At 39.4% G+C, this 13743-nt stretch overlaps 1 protein-coding gene across 13 annotated transcripts in view; it reads left to right on the top strand.

The window, feature by feature from the left end:
- Positions 1-13743, top strand: part of FAM13A (family with sequence similarity 13 member A) — a 178847-nt gene that overhangs the window by 67334 nt on the left and 97770 nt on the right. For 11 of the 13 annotated variants that reach the window (XM_068941542.1, XM_068941543.1, XM_068941544.1 and 8 more), the window contains one exon: positions 7472-7558. The exons of the other annotated variants lie outside the window; for them this stretch is intronic. In XM_068941542.1, coding sequence (XP_068797643.1) covers positions 7472-7558 — 87 coding nt within the window. The remainder of the gene's footprint in view (positions 1-7471; positions 7559-13743) is intronic. 13 annotated transcript variants of the gene reach the window in all.

The following is a 13743-nucleotide window of genomic DNA, read 5'->3' as shown; positions in this document are numbered from 1 at the left end:
CCAAAATTTCTATAGCTGAGTTCTGGCTTGAGCCATCTCCGCTGCAGGAAGCAGCCTGAAGTTTGTGCAGAAAATGGTCAACAGGGACAGTTTGCAGTAGCCTCATTTGCTCTTGTATATTAGCTGTGCAGAAGATTACTCCCTTCCAAGGCGCAAACTCCTGTGTTCAATAGGGTTGTACCCAGCAAGGGGTTTTGCAAACACCCTGACTGGTAAAGTCAGCATAATCTTCGCTGGCTAGAATGGAAGTGGTCAGATAATAAGGTGGTTATAAAAACCCAGTATCTTTGACCTTGGCAGAGTTGAGAAGTTGGATGTGAGCCTGAGCTCTGCCAGTCAAGTGAAATCAGCTGACAGCATCTCTGTCTCTGTATTATTGAATGAGTTATTGAATCTGAACTGCAGGGCAATCTGTCAGGCTAATGCATCTTGACAAGAGTTGGTTGCTTTCTTATGTGGTGGATCAGTAAGTAAAGGGAAACCCTTTAATTTTATAGCCGTTACTAACATTCACCTAAAATTCTTGCGTGGAGGAAGGCAGTACTATTGGTGACTCTTTGCAGGGTCCTTTCTAATCTATGTTACTGAAGTCACAGTAACTTCTAGGCAGTGGAATTGATCTATCTGGCAGAGGAGAGTGATGCTTAGCAGCTAATGGTCACTTATGTATCAAAAACAGATTAAGAAGAACATAATTTTAAAGAGCTACAGTACTTAAAAGAGCCCAGAAGAAAAGCTTCATGTATATCTCCTTCCCCTTCAAGCCTCAGTCAATTGCAAAAGCCGAAATAGTCTTCCACATCTAGGGACTTAAAAGGGATTGGGAACACACAAAGATGGGAACCTGGGAGATTTTCCACAGTAATTCACAGATCTGAGCTGTCAAAATCCATGGTGACAACCAGAATTACTCCAACAAATTGGTCTGAAAGATATACTTATCCAAGTGAGATGAGAAACGTTGCCCGTCTCTTTGCCTTAGGAGACAGATGACTGCCTGAGAGGAATAAGGTATGCCCAAACAGAAGGGTTCTGTCTTTGGGTCTTGTCGACAGCTTCCAAGTTCTGCTGGCAGTCTGCTACTAACATTTGATGTTGTTCAGTGTCCATCTAACTTAGCCAAGCCAAGTGCTCCAACACAAGAAATACAAGCATCTAGCTTTATGTAGCAAAGCTACGTAAGAAAAGTGTTTTGAGATTTGCCAGATAGCTCTTTGAGAGAATGCTTTTTACCATTCCCAAAGGTTACTTGTATCCGAGAGATATCCCCTAACCAAGCCAATTTGTATAGTAAATTAGAGGTAATGCAGTAAAACTGAAAAACAAATGGTAATAAATGAAGTTCAGTAGAGGAGAGTAATTGCCAGTCTGCAATGTATGAGCTGTTGTGCACAGTAGGAGCTAGCTGATCCATGTCATAAAAGAACAAATACCGCAGAGATTTGGATTTGGAGATACTGGATTACAGTGTCCAGCAAGTAGCAAGTAATTTGAGAGCAAAGTCACTGCTTCTTGAAAAGCCATTGGTGAATTCATATCTACAGATGGTTGGAAAGAGATTTGCCAAGTACAGGGCCTGTTGGAAGGAGTGCAAAACATAGGATGCTCAGGATGACCGTCCTGTAAACTAAGACCCTGGTGATTTTGCAGGTGTTAAATACAAGCATGAACCATGATGGAATGGGGAAGCAAGCACCATGGAATGGGAAGAAAATGAGGACCTTACCCCTGCCTGCCCTTTACTGAATGCAGGAGCGCTTAATGGCTTTCTCAGCCCCATTTTACACTGTGAGCAGCAGGAAAGTGAGGAGGGGAAGTCTAGGAGAGTTTTGATCTCGTTCACGCCCTTCTGACATTTAGGCCTGGGGTATTTCTGTCATCCCCTCCCCAGGTCACTTACTGTATTGCCCCTGTTTCACTCTGTGTCGCTACAGAGCTAGCTTTCCTGTGGCAGCCTTTACTCTCCCTCCTTCCTCTCTTTTCAATGTTTACATTTTTCTCCTGTGTTCCCACAGTCCCTACCCACTATTCTTCCTATATTCAAAACCCATTTACCCTTCTTTCCCACTCCAAAGAAAAGGCTAGTATTAGACATTCTAAAATGAAGTGTGAAAGCTCTAGCACTCTTGAAGCATGGCCTTTCCTCACCTCTGATCACTGCGCACACATGCTGTAGCCCATCCTTAGCCTGTATTTCTTTGTCATCCTATCTTTCGTATTCTTGAAGGTGGAGATAGTTTTTCCTCTAGATTAGTAAAGTGCTTGTGGTAATGGGATTTGCCTTATGGCTCCTTGTGGGTGTGCGGTATGGGGAGCAGTATGGGCTTATTGAGACACCTTTCTTTAACAAGCATTATTGATTCTTTTGGTTTCAAATGCTGTTGTTGTCAGTCTTACTTGAAAAATTCCTAAAATAGAGGTGGTGTTTAAAAGAAGCTGTTAGTTTTTATATTGTATTAAGAGCGTAACCTAGTGTTGATCAAAGCCATCAGTGCTGGTCCAGGTACCTTCTTGATTGAGAGTTTGGGAAGAGCAGCCATAAGCTTGAACGTTTTTATACAGGAAGAAGAATACCACAAATTTGCAGAAGGACTAAAATCAAAGTATGAAACCCCAAAATAGTGGTTTTAAAAAATAAAATTTTTTAAAAATACAACTTGAAACAGTTCACTTCTAGTGCTATAATACACCTTTCCAAATTGTCCATTACAGAACTAGCCCTGATTTTTCTTATCTTTTGCATGGCTGCAAGCTCTTGATTTGGTGCAGAAATCTCGGCTGGAAGAACAGAAGCCTACCTGTAGTTGGTATCTTTATATTGGGACAATACTATTTCTCCCTGCAATCTCTGGTCATTCTGGAGTTGGCTTAGGTGCATGTTGTCCTCACGTCATCCACTCATAAGAGTCTTTTTCTGAAGCCAACATCAGCCTTAAATCATGTTTTTGGAGCAAATACCCAGAAAGAGGGGAGTAGTGGCTCGTGCCATCTCATCAGAGTATGGGAATGTACTACTTCTCATACACCCTGTGATGTTCACCACCTTTCTGAACTCGCATGACTCGTGAAGCCTCACGATCTGAGTATCTTAAGATCTTCCCACACTTTGGCAATAAAGTCAGTGGATTTTTGAAAGGAGGAAATATTGCTCTTTTAAAATGAAAACAAGCATATGTGGGTCATTCAGACAAAGTCATGAAAGCATCACGCTTTTCTTTGAGCAATGTAATTGGAGAAGAAAAAACTGCTCTTGAGTGGAGCAGGTTGCATCTTGTCCACCTGTTGGTCATAGCTGAAGGAGGGCTACAGTGTTGCAGACTTCCAGAAGGAATAAGAGCATTTCAGTCAGGTACAGATTGCAAGGGCTCAGAGAAAATCTGTAGCAGGGGAACCAAAAGTAAATAAATTTCAGAGATGTGATTCCACAGGGCTTTTGTTAGATGAATTATCATTCTTGCCACGCATGTGCAATGAGAGGATTCAGGAACACCTTCACTTTGGTTATACTTCCTCTTTCAAAGATTGCTCAGTCATGGGGAATGACACGTAAGTTGCTCCAGGCAAAGAGATTTCTTAGCTTGCTTTCTCAAGGGGTTGTACTTGGGAAAGTAAGGGAACAGGAAATCTCTGCAAGCCACATTGGAGTGCTTGCTTTGTTCACAGTGCTGTAAAGCCTCCTCTTACTCATTGCTCAGGCATATCATAAGGATTATAGTTAGAAATGGTGGGGAAGTTTTCTTCATAAAACTCTTATGTAAAAAAAAAAAAAAAAAGCCATTTTCACAAAACGGAAGCTTTCTCTTAGAATAATTTCCATTTCACTGGGGAACTGAACTTTCAGATCCCTAATGCCTTGCCTGGAAGATCCTCAGTAGTTTCTCACTCTGCCTGGTAAAATGAGATACACTAGATCTTCTAGGCAGGTAGCCAGCAGGTGGAAGCAAAACATATAGTTTCTTTGGAAATATATGTTTTTTAGAAATTTCTTCCTATAAAAGAATTATGAATGTTGACTTTTTATTCCAAAATAGTTATATGGTTAGTTGTTTTTTTGTTTGTTTGTTTAACATAAGAGATCTCATTTGCAGCCAGCTGTTATTACAGTTCCTAAGACTTTTATCTAAGCTTTGATTTAATTTCCTGATGTTGTGAAGATCTGGCCAAGTCTTAGTTCTGTTGATCAATAAGCTCAGCTAGTTAAAGAGAAATGAGCGGAGAAGCGGGTTGAGTGTTCTGATTAGTTATCTGCTCTGGGTGGAATATTTCAGATTTTGAAGGTTCATAAATAATTATTTATTTTCTTATCGGACAGTGTCACTTGTGAACTATTTAGCCTCTGACAGCATATCACTACTGCTGTGCATTTATCACATTATAGGTATCAGTGCGTTATAGGACAATGTTATTTATGTTCTGTTTTGAAGCAGAACTCCTGGTGTGTTTATATATGATTCTGATTGATGTTTGTAGCAATAAAGTGAGTGATAACTTGTATATTTAAAGATTAATCACTGAGTTGCAGTACTGCCAATTTTATAGTCTGTCTGAATAAACTAGTTTAAAAATCTACAGTAATAACACTGATAATGCTTTTGAACTGGGATCTTGCATGTCCACAGCTCTTAAAAAATGCTGTTCAAACTGCCACTGCATATTGTCCTATATTGTGCAGTCAGCCGCTGCTACATGGTTACAACTGCAGTGAAATGGGATCTTTGAATAGCAGTGATTAACAAGGTTTTTCCAATGATCCAAGATAGTCAGTAAAGAGGAATTTTGTTTAGTTTGAATGGTCAGGGGAATCTGGACAGGTAGATTATTATGAGGCTCACCCTTGGAGTTACCACTTTCACTGATTTCAGGTAAAACATGTTAGCTTTGTGGTATGATGCTTTTTAGGTCACTCTTGTCTTATAAGAAAACAAGTCAAATGTTACATAGCCATGCAGGCTTGTTGTTGTTTTTTTTTCTTCTTTCACCTTTTTTCTTCTAATGCCTTCTTGACGGAGCACCTTTCATTTTAAGAACCAATCAGCTGAGAGCACATAAATGTTTGCCCTGGAGCTCAAGCACCAGTGTGATGAGGGTGTAATGCTGCTCCTTGCTTGATTACGTATTCTGGAAAGACATGCAAAAGGCCTTTCCCTTCCTTCCCCTTTAGGTGGTAGAGCAGATAGTCCTGTTCTCCTGATGCAGAAGAGAAAGCAAGCCAAGTTATAAAATGAAAATTATGACATTAAAACTAATTTAAAATTGAAATGAAAAAGTCTAGTCAAAAAAAAAGCTCAATTTCAAAGTTCTAAGTGTTATGAAGGTGGATTCTGATGACCTCTGGGCGGGAGGATTTCACTCCCTGAGGAGCTATGGAAACTGATCGCTTATTGGCTTTTGCAAAAAAGAATAGTTTCAAAACAGCCCTTTTATTTTAGATGGTATAAACTTCCTGCGGTTTTTACCTAGTTTGTTTCCAGTCTTCTAACAAAAGCTGCTGCTTCAGTTGGGAGGATTAGCTGGCAAAATAGATTTTTACACACAGCAAAACTGTATGTGCTGTGTTCTGCAAGCCTGCGGTTAGATTTTTAAGGAGGCAGCCAAGGCCATCATGTGCAGCCGCATCTGTAACCGAGTGGCTGGTACTTGATCAGTGCCCAGCACAGCTGCGCAAGCCCTTAAGTGCGGATTTTAAGTCAAGAAGGAGAATGACTTCAGCAGCACTGTTTTAAAGCAGAGTGCTTGCCTGTGCATTGTCAAACACTCACACCAGATCATTCAGCTCTTGGCAGGGGTTTGAGACTAGAAAAGGCTAGGAAAGGTAAGATGGTCAGAAGGTTCTCCAGGCTGTCTCCCTTCGCAGTCAGTGGTAAAACTCCATTTCCCCTGAGCACTCTGGAAAATCAGTGTGCTTCTGATAATTTCCTAGGGTGCAAAAGCAAGATCTTTACTACTAAATGTTTCCTTCCCCTTCCTTAGCTGTTTTAGCTTAGATACCTTAGCATGAGGGTCTAACCCCTTGATAAGACCAAGCAGCTGCTGAAAACTCAGTGACTCCACGGTTGAGTGGACTCCTCTACACTCCTATTCTGCATAGTCAGTCTTCTCTGCTACCTCAGAGCTCTGGTCTCTCTGATTATACATGCAGAGGACACAAGAGCGATCCCTATTTGCATCAGGAAAAAAGGCACCCGCTTCTAATCCATGTTATGCTGCCCTGGCTAAGCCTGTAGGGTCTGGATAGTTTCCTTTATGCTTCTTTCGTGCCTGGGACCATTTTAGCATGGTGTTAATGATAGGGTTTCAGTATTGGATTAATTCTTTCCCCACAGAAGTCAATGGGAACTGATCCCCTTTGAAAATCCTTTCTAAAGGTCTCAACCAGGGTTTCTATTTCACTCAGTATTCCCTTATTTGGGCAAGTCATGCTAGTTCCCTCCTGTCTGGGCCAGAGAGCATCAGTGCATAGGAGCGGGTTCAAATAAGAGGAAGATGGGTGGAAAGTGCAGGGGGAGAAAGAGCACCTGTGGAAGTCTGTCTCTGGTTTTCTGTTTAATATTTCCTCAGCTAGTATTTACTTCACAGTTGTCCACCAGTGAGCAGATGGGCATGTTTATAATAAGAGTATATAGTGATTCAGACAGAATGACATTTTAAGATGTGAACTGACAGGAAATGAGCAATATGAGATTTGTAGGGGAAAGTTTATAATTCTCTAAACCCTTCACCTATAGTAAATTGTTGAATCTCAAGTGGGGAGGACTGTTACGTTTAGGCTGTGATTCAGTAAGGCAAGAGAAAAATTAGATGAGCCTCAAACAATTCCTTGTACAATTTTGAAAAAACTTTCTAATGCTCCTAGCTCAACTGTTTTGACAACTCCATATATATATATACAGTGTTAAAACAGAATACTTCTGCTCTTGAAAGTCACTAAAGCGCTCACTAGATTATAAATCTATCGCTTGTGCTGTTACTAAATACAGTCCTGAATATTTGCACAGATATGTTAAAGCTGAACTGTATAAACTATAAAATGGTTATGGTGATATTTCTTTAGCTAGAATTTCACTACAACAATATTTTCATTTTAGCACATTAGGAGAATAAAATAGGTAAAATTTAGCACATTTAAAGGGCATAGAGGCCTTTAACAAACTTTACTTTCTGGGCTGCTCTCCGTATTTCTAGTATACTATTACTCCTTTGAACGCGCTTGGCAAATTTTGCAGTTGAGGTGTTCAGGAACTTTGCTTTTACTGTCTGGCAATTTTTCTATAAAGAAATGCCCAGTGGTAATATCATTTCCCATTACCAAGTACCAATAATATGGAGAAAATAAGATCCATTTATGTATGTGTGTCCCTATCTGTATTTACATGTTTTACTTGTACTGTTTTTCATTCACTGTCTGGTTTTTGTTTTTTTTGTTGTTGTTGTTTTTGGTTTTTTTTTTTTTTTTGGTCACATCGTGGTTTAGGAATCCACTTGGGAGAAGTCCCCGTCAGTCAGTACGACAACATCTTTAAAAAGGGAAGAAGCATCAAAGACAGCACCAAGAAACAAGGTATAGTAAAATGAGCACATAAGCCTCCGCTCTACCCAGCTGTTTCTTAGCATCCTTGCTGTACCCATGGAGAAAAAAGGGGCTTGGTAGGAGGATGAATATTTTTCTACTAACACAAATCTCTCTGTTCCTCCTCTTCAGGTTTTCCAATGTTTACTCTGTGTCTCATTAACTAGTCATTAAATTAATCAAGTTACAGAAAATAATAAGCATTGTTCCTACTAAGTTGGCAGTGTCGGTGCTATCTCTGTAACAATGGCATATTGCAAGCAGTCAGGGTTGTTTCAAAGTGACGAGATATAAGACATTTTTCAGCCTGTGGGGTTTTAATTCATACTGACCTTTGCCATTGACTTCATCTGCAGTACTTTTAAGGTGGAATCTTCAGAAGGGCTCAGCGTTGAATGAATTCTTCTTCCCATTATAACTGAGTAGTGAAGTGCTCACTGATTTCAGTAGAAGTACTATGCATTTTTGAAAAGCCCTCCTTTAAATACTGTTAAGGTCACAGTACGTCCAGTAGACATCTGATTGGTACATCTTGGTGCAACTGTAATAGCCATTGCTTTGCAGAATTTCTGGGTGCCCCAACGCTTGTAATAAGCAGAGCCCAGGTCAGTTGAAGAGCAACGATTTTTACTGTGCAAGGTACACAAGGGGACAGGCATGCTGTTTGTGTCTGACTATGTAGGTTCTTGAAAATCTGATCTATTCTGTAGATCCCACTACCATATGACCTTGATTACCAGCAGTGAACACCTCAGTTTCCATATTAAGAAAGAGTTCTATTCTCTGTGTGCTGGAAATATTACAGTGGTAGCTAAAACAATATAGAGACAGTTAAGACTCAATAATTTACTGCAACGTCATAAACTCCTTTTAAAAGTTACACTGCGGAATTCTGTGCATGAAAAAGTCTTCTCCATGTGAGTATTTTGATTGTTAGATCAGAAATGTGACTTAGCTTTTCCAAGGCTGATTTTAAAGCTGTTGTAACATGAGATGCAGGCCCAGAGAGGCTGAATTTCTCCCATAGTTAGATCATGTTTTTCTTTTAGATCATGCTTTTTCTAATTATGGATAGCTTTACAGTAAATAGATAAATCAGACTCCTGTTTTCAGAATCACCAGGGAGAATAAAATGTTCCCCTGGTACTTATCTTAGCTCTGTTGGCAATAGGCACACACACATATTATGTAAACCCAGCAAGAGAATAATGTTGCTGTGTCACTCTGTCAATGTTTGATTTTTTTTTTTTATCTAACACTCTGCTGCAGGCTCCTTCTTGGTATTTAAGCATGAGAAGCTGAATTGTGGTCATTAACTGATCATATGGCACTTTAGTCCTGCCAGGTAATATATGACAGAAACTTACAAACTGTGGGGATGGGCTTGGAAGATGAATGTCTTTGCTTACTGAGTTTCTCATCAATGTCAGGGGAGGTCTCCTAGAGGAGAAGACAGCCAATTACCTAAAATGTAGTAGTCTTTGTAACCCTTTACAAATTATGGAATTACTGCTAGAAACATGTTTTTCTTTTTCTCCTAGAAAATACCATGATATTACATGGTGATGATTAGCCGTAGTTGCCAACATTCAGGCATATCACAGAGTTGTTACTATGTTTGTCATTTCCTTTTTTATATTACAGTCCCCTCTAAAAAATAATGGTTTTCCACATCTCTCTGTTGCTATTGTATTGCAATTCATGACCTTTGTATGTGTTTTGTGGCAATCTCTACAATAATTGAAGTAGGTTAAGGATGTACTGAAGTGAAGCAAAGTAATCTTCAGCTGTTTATTAAGAAGTACAGTCTCAGGTAAGAGGTCACATATATAAATAGTCTTTGGAGAACAAAAGGGAATGAAAGGGGAACTGAATATGTTATTAGTTGCATAGTTGAAAAGCAGCGATGCGTTTTTTGCAAACTGTAAGATTTTTGCTTTTTATTACTCCTGTCTGGAAGAGCTCTGCTGAATTCCAGTTATTAAAAGTCTAAATGATAGCAAGGTAGGAGAGCAGTTAGATATCAATTTGGCTTTATTCCTCTGGCTATATGTCAATAGCAACTGAGGTGAAGATCTCCTGTACAAATACTAGATGTTTCATCCTTCATTATGTGGTTTATTTAGATAAAAGAATGTTTAACAGCTTTACTAACATTGTTTCCCCTTTTAACAAGGATGTTTTCGTCATTTTCTGAGTGCAATATAGAAAGGGTAAATAGTGCATATTAAAGAGATAGATATTTTTTAATTTTGTTGACATTAATTATTGTCTGTATTTTTCCTGAAGACATCTGTGCCACTGAACAATGACTGTGTGAACTGACACCTGAATAAAAATGAGTTACTCCATCAGGTTAACATTCATGACATTTGCTGTGGCCACATGAACTAGAAAATGCCTTTAAAGTCCCCAGCCATTGGCTACACAGTTTCAGTCTTTAAACATAGATTTTGGGGTATTTTACGTGGCTTATGGAGTCTTAGTCAACCATGAGCTATTTTCCATGATCACAGAGGAAAAGGGATTCCTTATTTTCTTCCTTTGTGAGTAGGAGGAGGAGCAGCTCTGTAACTGCTGTGACCCTTTTGCTTGTGAACGGGCACCCTTGATAACACTGCAAACTGTCTCATCTGAGCTGCCATGCTCTCAAGGTTTCTCTTGAAACCTTGTGCAAGGGACAGTACTGGGATGCATAATATTCCCTCATCCAACATCAAACAAAGGGAAAGCCAGGAGCTCCAGAATTCATTGTGTTTTCTGGGCTGCCCCATGGACAACACTGTTAAGTACTTTTCTTATAGCTTATGGCAAAATTGCAAGTGTGACCCTGCTGACACCTACCTCAGTCAAAAGCTGCATAGCTTTAGTCTGTGGGGTGCTGCTGAGAGAAATAGAGTATTGCCCCTGTACAGCTGCTGACCCAGTAAAGAAGCAGCTGCTGCAGACTGTCCCAGTGCCATCAGCTAATGCATCTCTTTTGCGATCATTCACAGCACTGAATTCACTGGATGATGCTATTAATAGCAGGTCATCCTACATAAGAATGCCTGTCCTGGCTCAGATTTGAGATCCATCTAGCCTAGCATCCTGCCTCCAGCAGTGGCCAAAAGTAGATGACCAGGGAGGAATAAGAGCAGAGCAAGGCATGTCTGATATTTCAATTACTTCAATTGCTCTACCAGCTTCTGACTACTCTCAAAGGCTTTCCTGGCCTTGATGTGGGTCGTGTATTTAATAATGTTCAAGGTACTTGCCCTATCACCTTTTGCACACATGTAAACTTTTTGCTTCCACTATGTCATCTGGCAAGGAGCTCCACAAATTACTCCCTGTCACATGAAGAACTAATTCATTTTGTTTGTTTAAAACATGACTTTTACTAGAGTCATTCGAGGGCCACTTTTTTTTTGAATTGAAGGAGACAGAGAACAGTCCATCCTCTCTCCACCACTCATGATTCTGTAAATCTCTGTTGTATCCTCGCTACAAGCTAATATGCCTTTTCTTTTTTTAATGAAAGATTAGTACTGACATTTGCAGGCTTAATCTCTACATTGTCAACAGCTGGTTTCTCTGTCAGGGCCCTTGCGTAGAGTCTGTCAGTAAGCCAACAAGCATGTGTAATAACACTTCTATTTTGGGACATAGGGCCAAATGTTCTTATGCTGTATATGGGGTGACATTTTGCTGAAGTTCAGGGAGCTTCACTTTCTTTATATTAGAAAAGAGTCTGACTCCATGTTTCGGTGAAGAACTAGTTTGTGGCCCAGTTATCTAAAAGCTTGACAGTGACATAAGTTTGAATTTTTTTGAAGAAAGGTCTTCTGTTATGTGTTAGCAGGTTAGAAATTAGACCAGATGCACTTTCTAACAGCACTTCAAATGAACTGAAAATCCAATGGGTCAGTTCCCTTTGATTATGCAGTTTTTGAGGCCAAAGAGAGATTAATTAACAATCCAAATAGGGAAGAAAGGATAAACACAATACTGATAATGAGGTTGTTTCAAAGATACCTTGGAATGCCAAGTTATCAACAAAATAAGTTTATCTGCATCATTAAAATAGAATAAAATAGAATAAAAATTTTTCTATCCTGAAATAGGTTGTACATTATATAATCATTGTTCTTACTAACTCCTTTTTCCTTATTCCCTCCCAAGCTAATTGTAATCAAATGCATTTAAACTCTTGTGTTCAAATGCTTTCTGGTTTTAGAGTGCAGTGGTGTGCTACAAATACAAAAGAATATAAATTCCTCCGTTGTGCAGTTTGAAATCTCTGAGACTGCACTTCACTGAGGTTGAAACTTAGCAATTTTTATGCCTATTCAACATTTTGTTGAGAAGGGTAAAAGCAAGGGTTATGTTTTCTTCAGTTTGAACTTTGTATTCCAGCCACTTAACAGAGCAAGATGCAAGTATGCTCTATGTATTCCTCTTACAAATAAAGGAACCAGTACAGTTTATTCTGCTTCATAGAAGAAAAAGTATACTGAATAAACAAAGGCTAACTATAATAGTAACTATTTTCTCATTCCATTGAAATTTACCGAGATTTTTTTTCAAAGCTTCTCATCCTAGAGCCAGTAGTATAATTGTTTGGGATGTGGGAGATCAGCTTCTGTTTGTGCCAGGGTGAGTCTGTCTTAGTCTCTTCTGGTGCTGTTAGCCATCTCACTAAAATTAATTTAAATACATAATTGCAAGTAATTGGTTAGCCTCACCATTCCATCAGTGGACCTAGTCTGTCTGCCCAGATAAACATAAAGAGGAATAAGTGCAGCAATAGTTACTGAGAAAGATACATTGCCAAACAGCTTGTAGCCTGGCTGTGATTCAGTCTCTCCTTTAAGGATGCCCTTGACCTACTGTGTTGCCTCATTCAGGTGGGAGGAAGGTAGGAGCTGGAGTATTCAACCACTTGTCTTTATTAACACTCCTTGACATTAAAGGATTATTCTCTTGAAGAATAAATAGGGCAAAGAGTATTCTAAGGATGCTCTAATCTTTTCTAATCACTCAGATCTCTAGAGTTAATTCGTTTAAAGCTCATATTGAGGTGTAGTCTTATGCATTTAAAACCTGCATTTTCTATGACCTTCAAAGAATCTGCCAGAGGGGAAAAATTGTTTTGCTAGTAAAAGATCCTTACTGAGGAAAAAGGCCCCCCTATAGCTTGGGTCAGTATAATTTATGTGATCTAGGTGCAAGAGTGCTGGGTTGTGTTCACTTGAATGAAGTGAGTTCTTTTCCTAGCTTTGGGGTTATGGACAAGTCAGCTGTGCTCTGTAGTGATTTTTGACAATTATTAACATTTATAGCAGTATTACTGAAGAATCTTATTTGAAAGTCAGGAGCTACTGCTATATAAACCCAGAGCTAAGAAATGGTCTAAGGCATGCCTGAGAGAGCTAATGGATTTGTAGAGCTATTTGAGCAATATAAAGTAATTTGGAGTTCTGGTAGTGATAGTAATGCATTTCCTAGAAAATAACAGTCCATGATTCGGAATGAGCCAATGGAAGTTATTGTTATATGGTAAGGTTAGGAAGGTCTGAAAGTGTCTGAATTCACTAGCAGATGTAGAAGATGACTGGAAGCTTTGTTTTATGCTGACATATTTCTGACAGGGCCATTCATCAGCAAGCATTGCTTGTCAAAGATACAAAGTTACATGGATACTCTCTAGCTTTCCCCATGATCTTCTCTCTTCTTGCTCAGAAGAAAAGGGGCTAGAGAAAGTTAGTCCAACACTTTGTTTTTAACAGTGCCCTATACAGATTCTGATAATTTAGTTAGGCCCAAATAGTTTTGGTGGTGGAAAATTTTCCTCAGCAATAGGATGGCGTGGTGGGGCTTGATGTTGTGATCAGCAAGTCCTGTAGTTTGGATAGGTTTTGGAGAGACTCTATTGCTTCATTCAGAGTTGACAGATGGGAGATGACAGTTTTTCCAGGTGGGATTGTCTTTTTGGAGTGTGGACAATAGAGAGGTGGTTGGAGGCAGCTGCTGAAAGCGAGCAGGAATTCAGATAATTTTCCAGATGGAAACAGTTTATACTGATGGGTGAGCACACACAGGTGAGCAAAACAGTGAAGGCCTCTCCTGCCTTCCAGATAGAGGCTTGAGTTTGGTTTGTATCCCATATGGTGTACTCGAGTGTTTTATTTTTA

Source organism: Struthio camelus, chromosome 4 (genome assembly GCF_040807025.1).
Source record: "Struthio camelus isolate bStrCam1 chromosome 4, bStrCam1.hap1, whole genome shotgun sequence".
NCBI lineage: Eukaryota > Metazoa > Chordata > Aves > Struthioniformes > Struthionidae > Struthio > Struthio camelus.
This window is presented reverse-complemented; position numbering and strand designations above follow the sequence as displayed.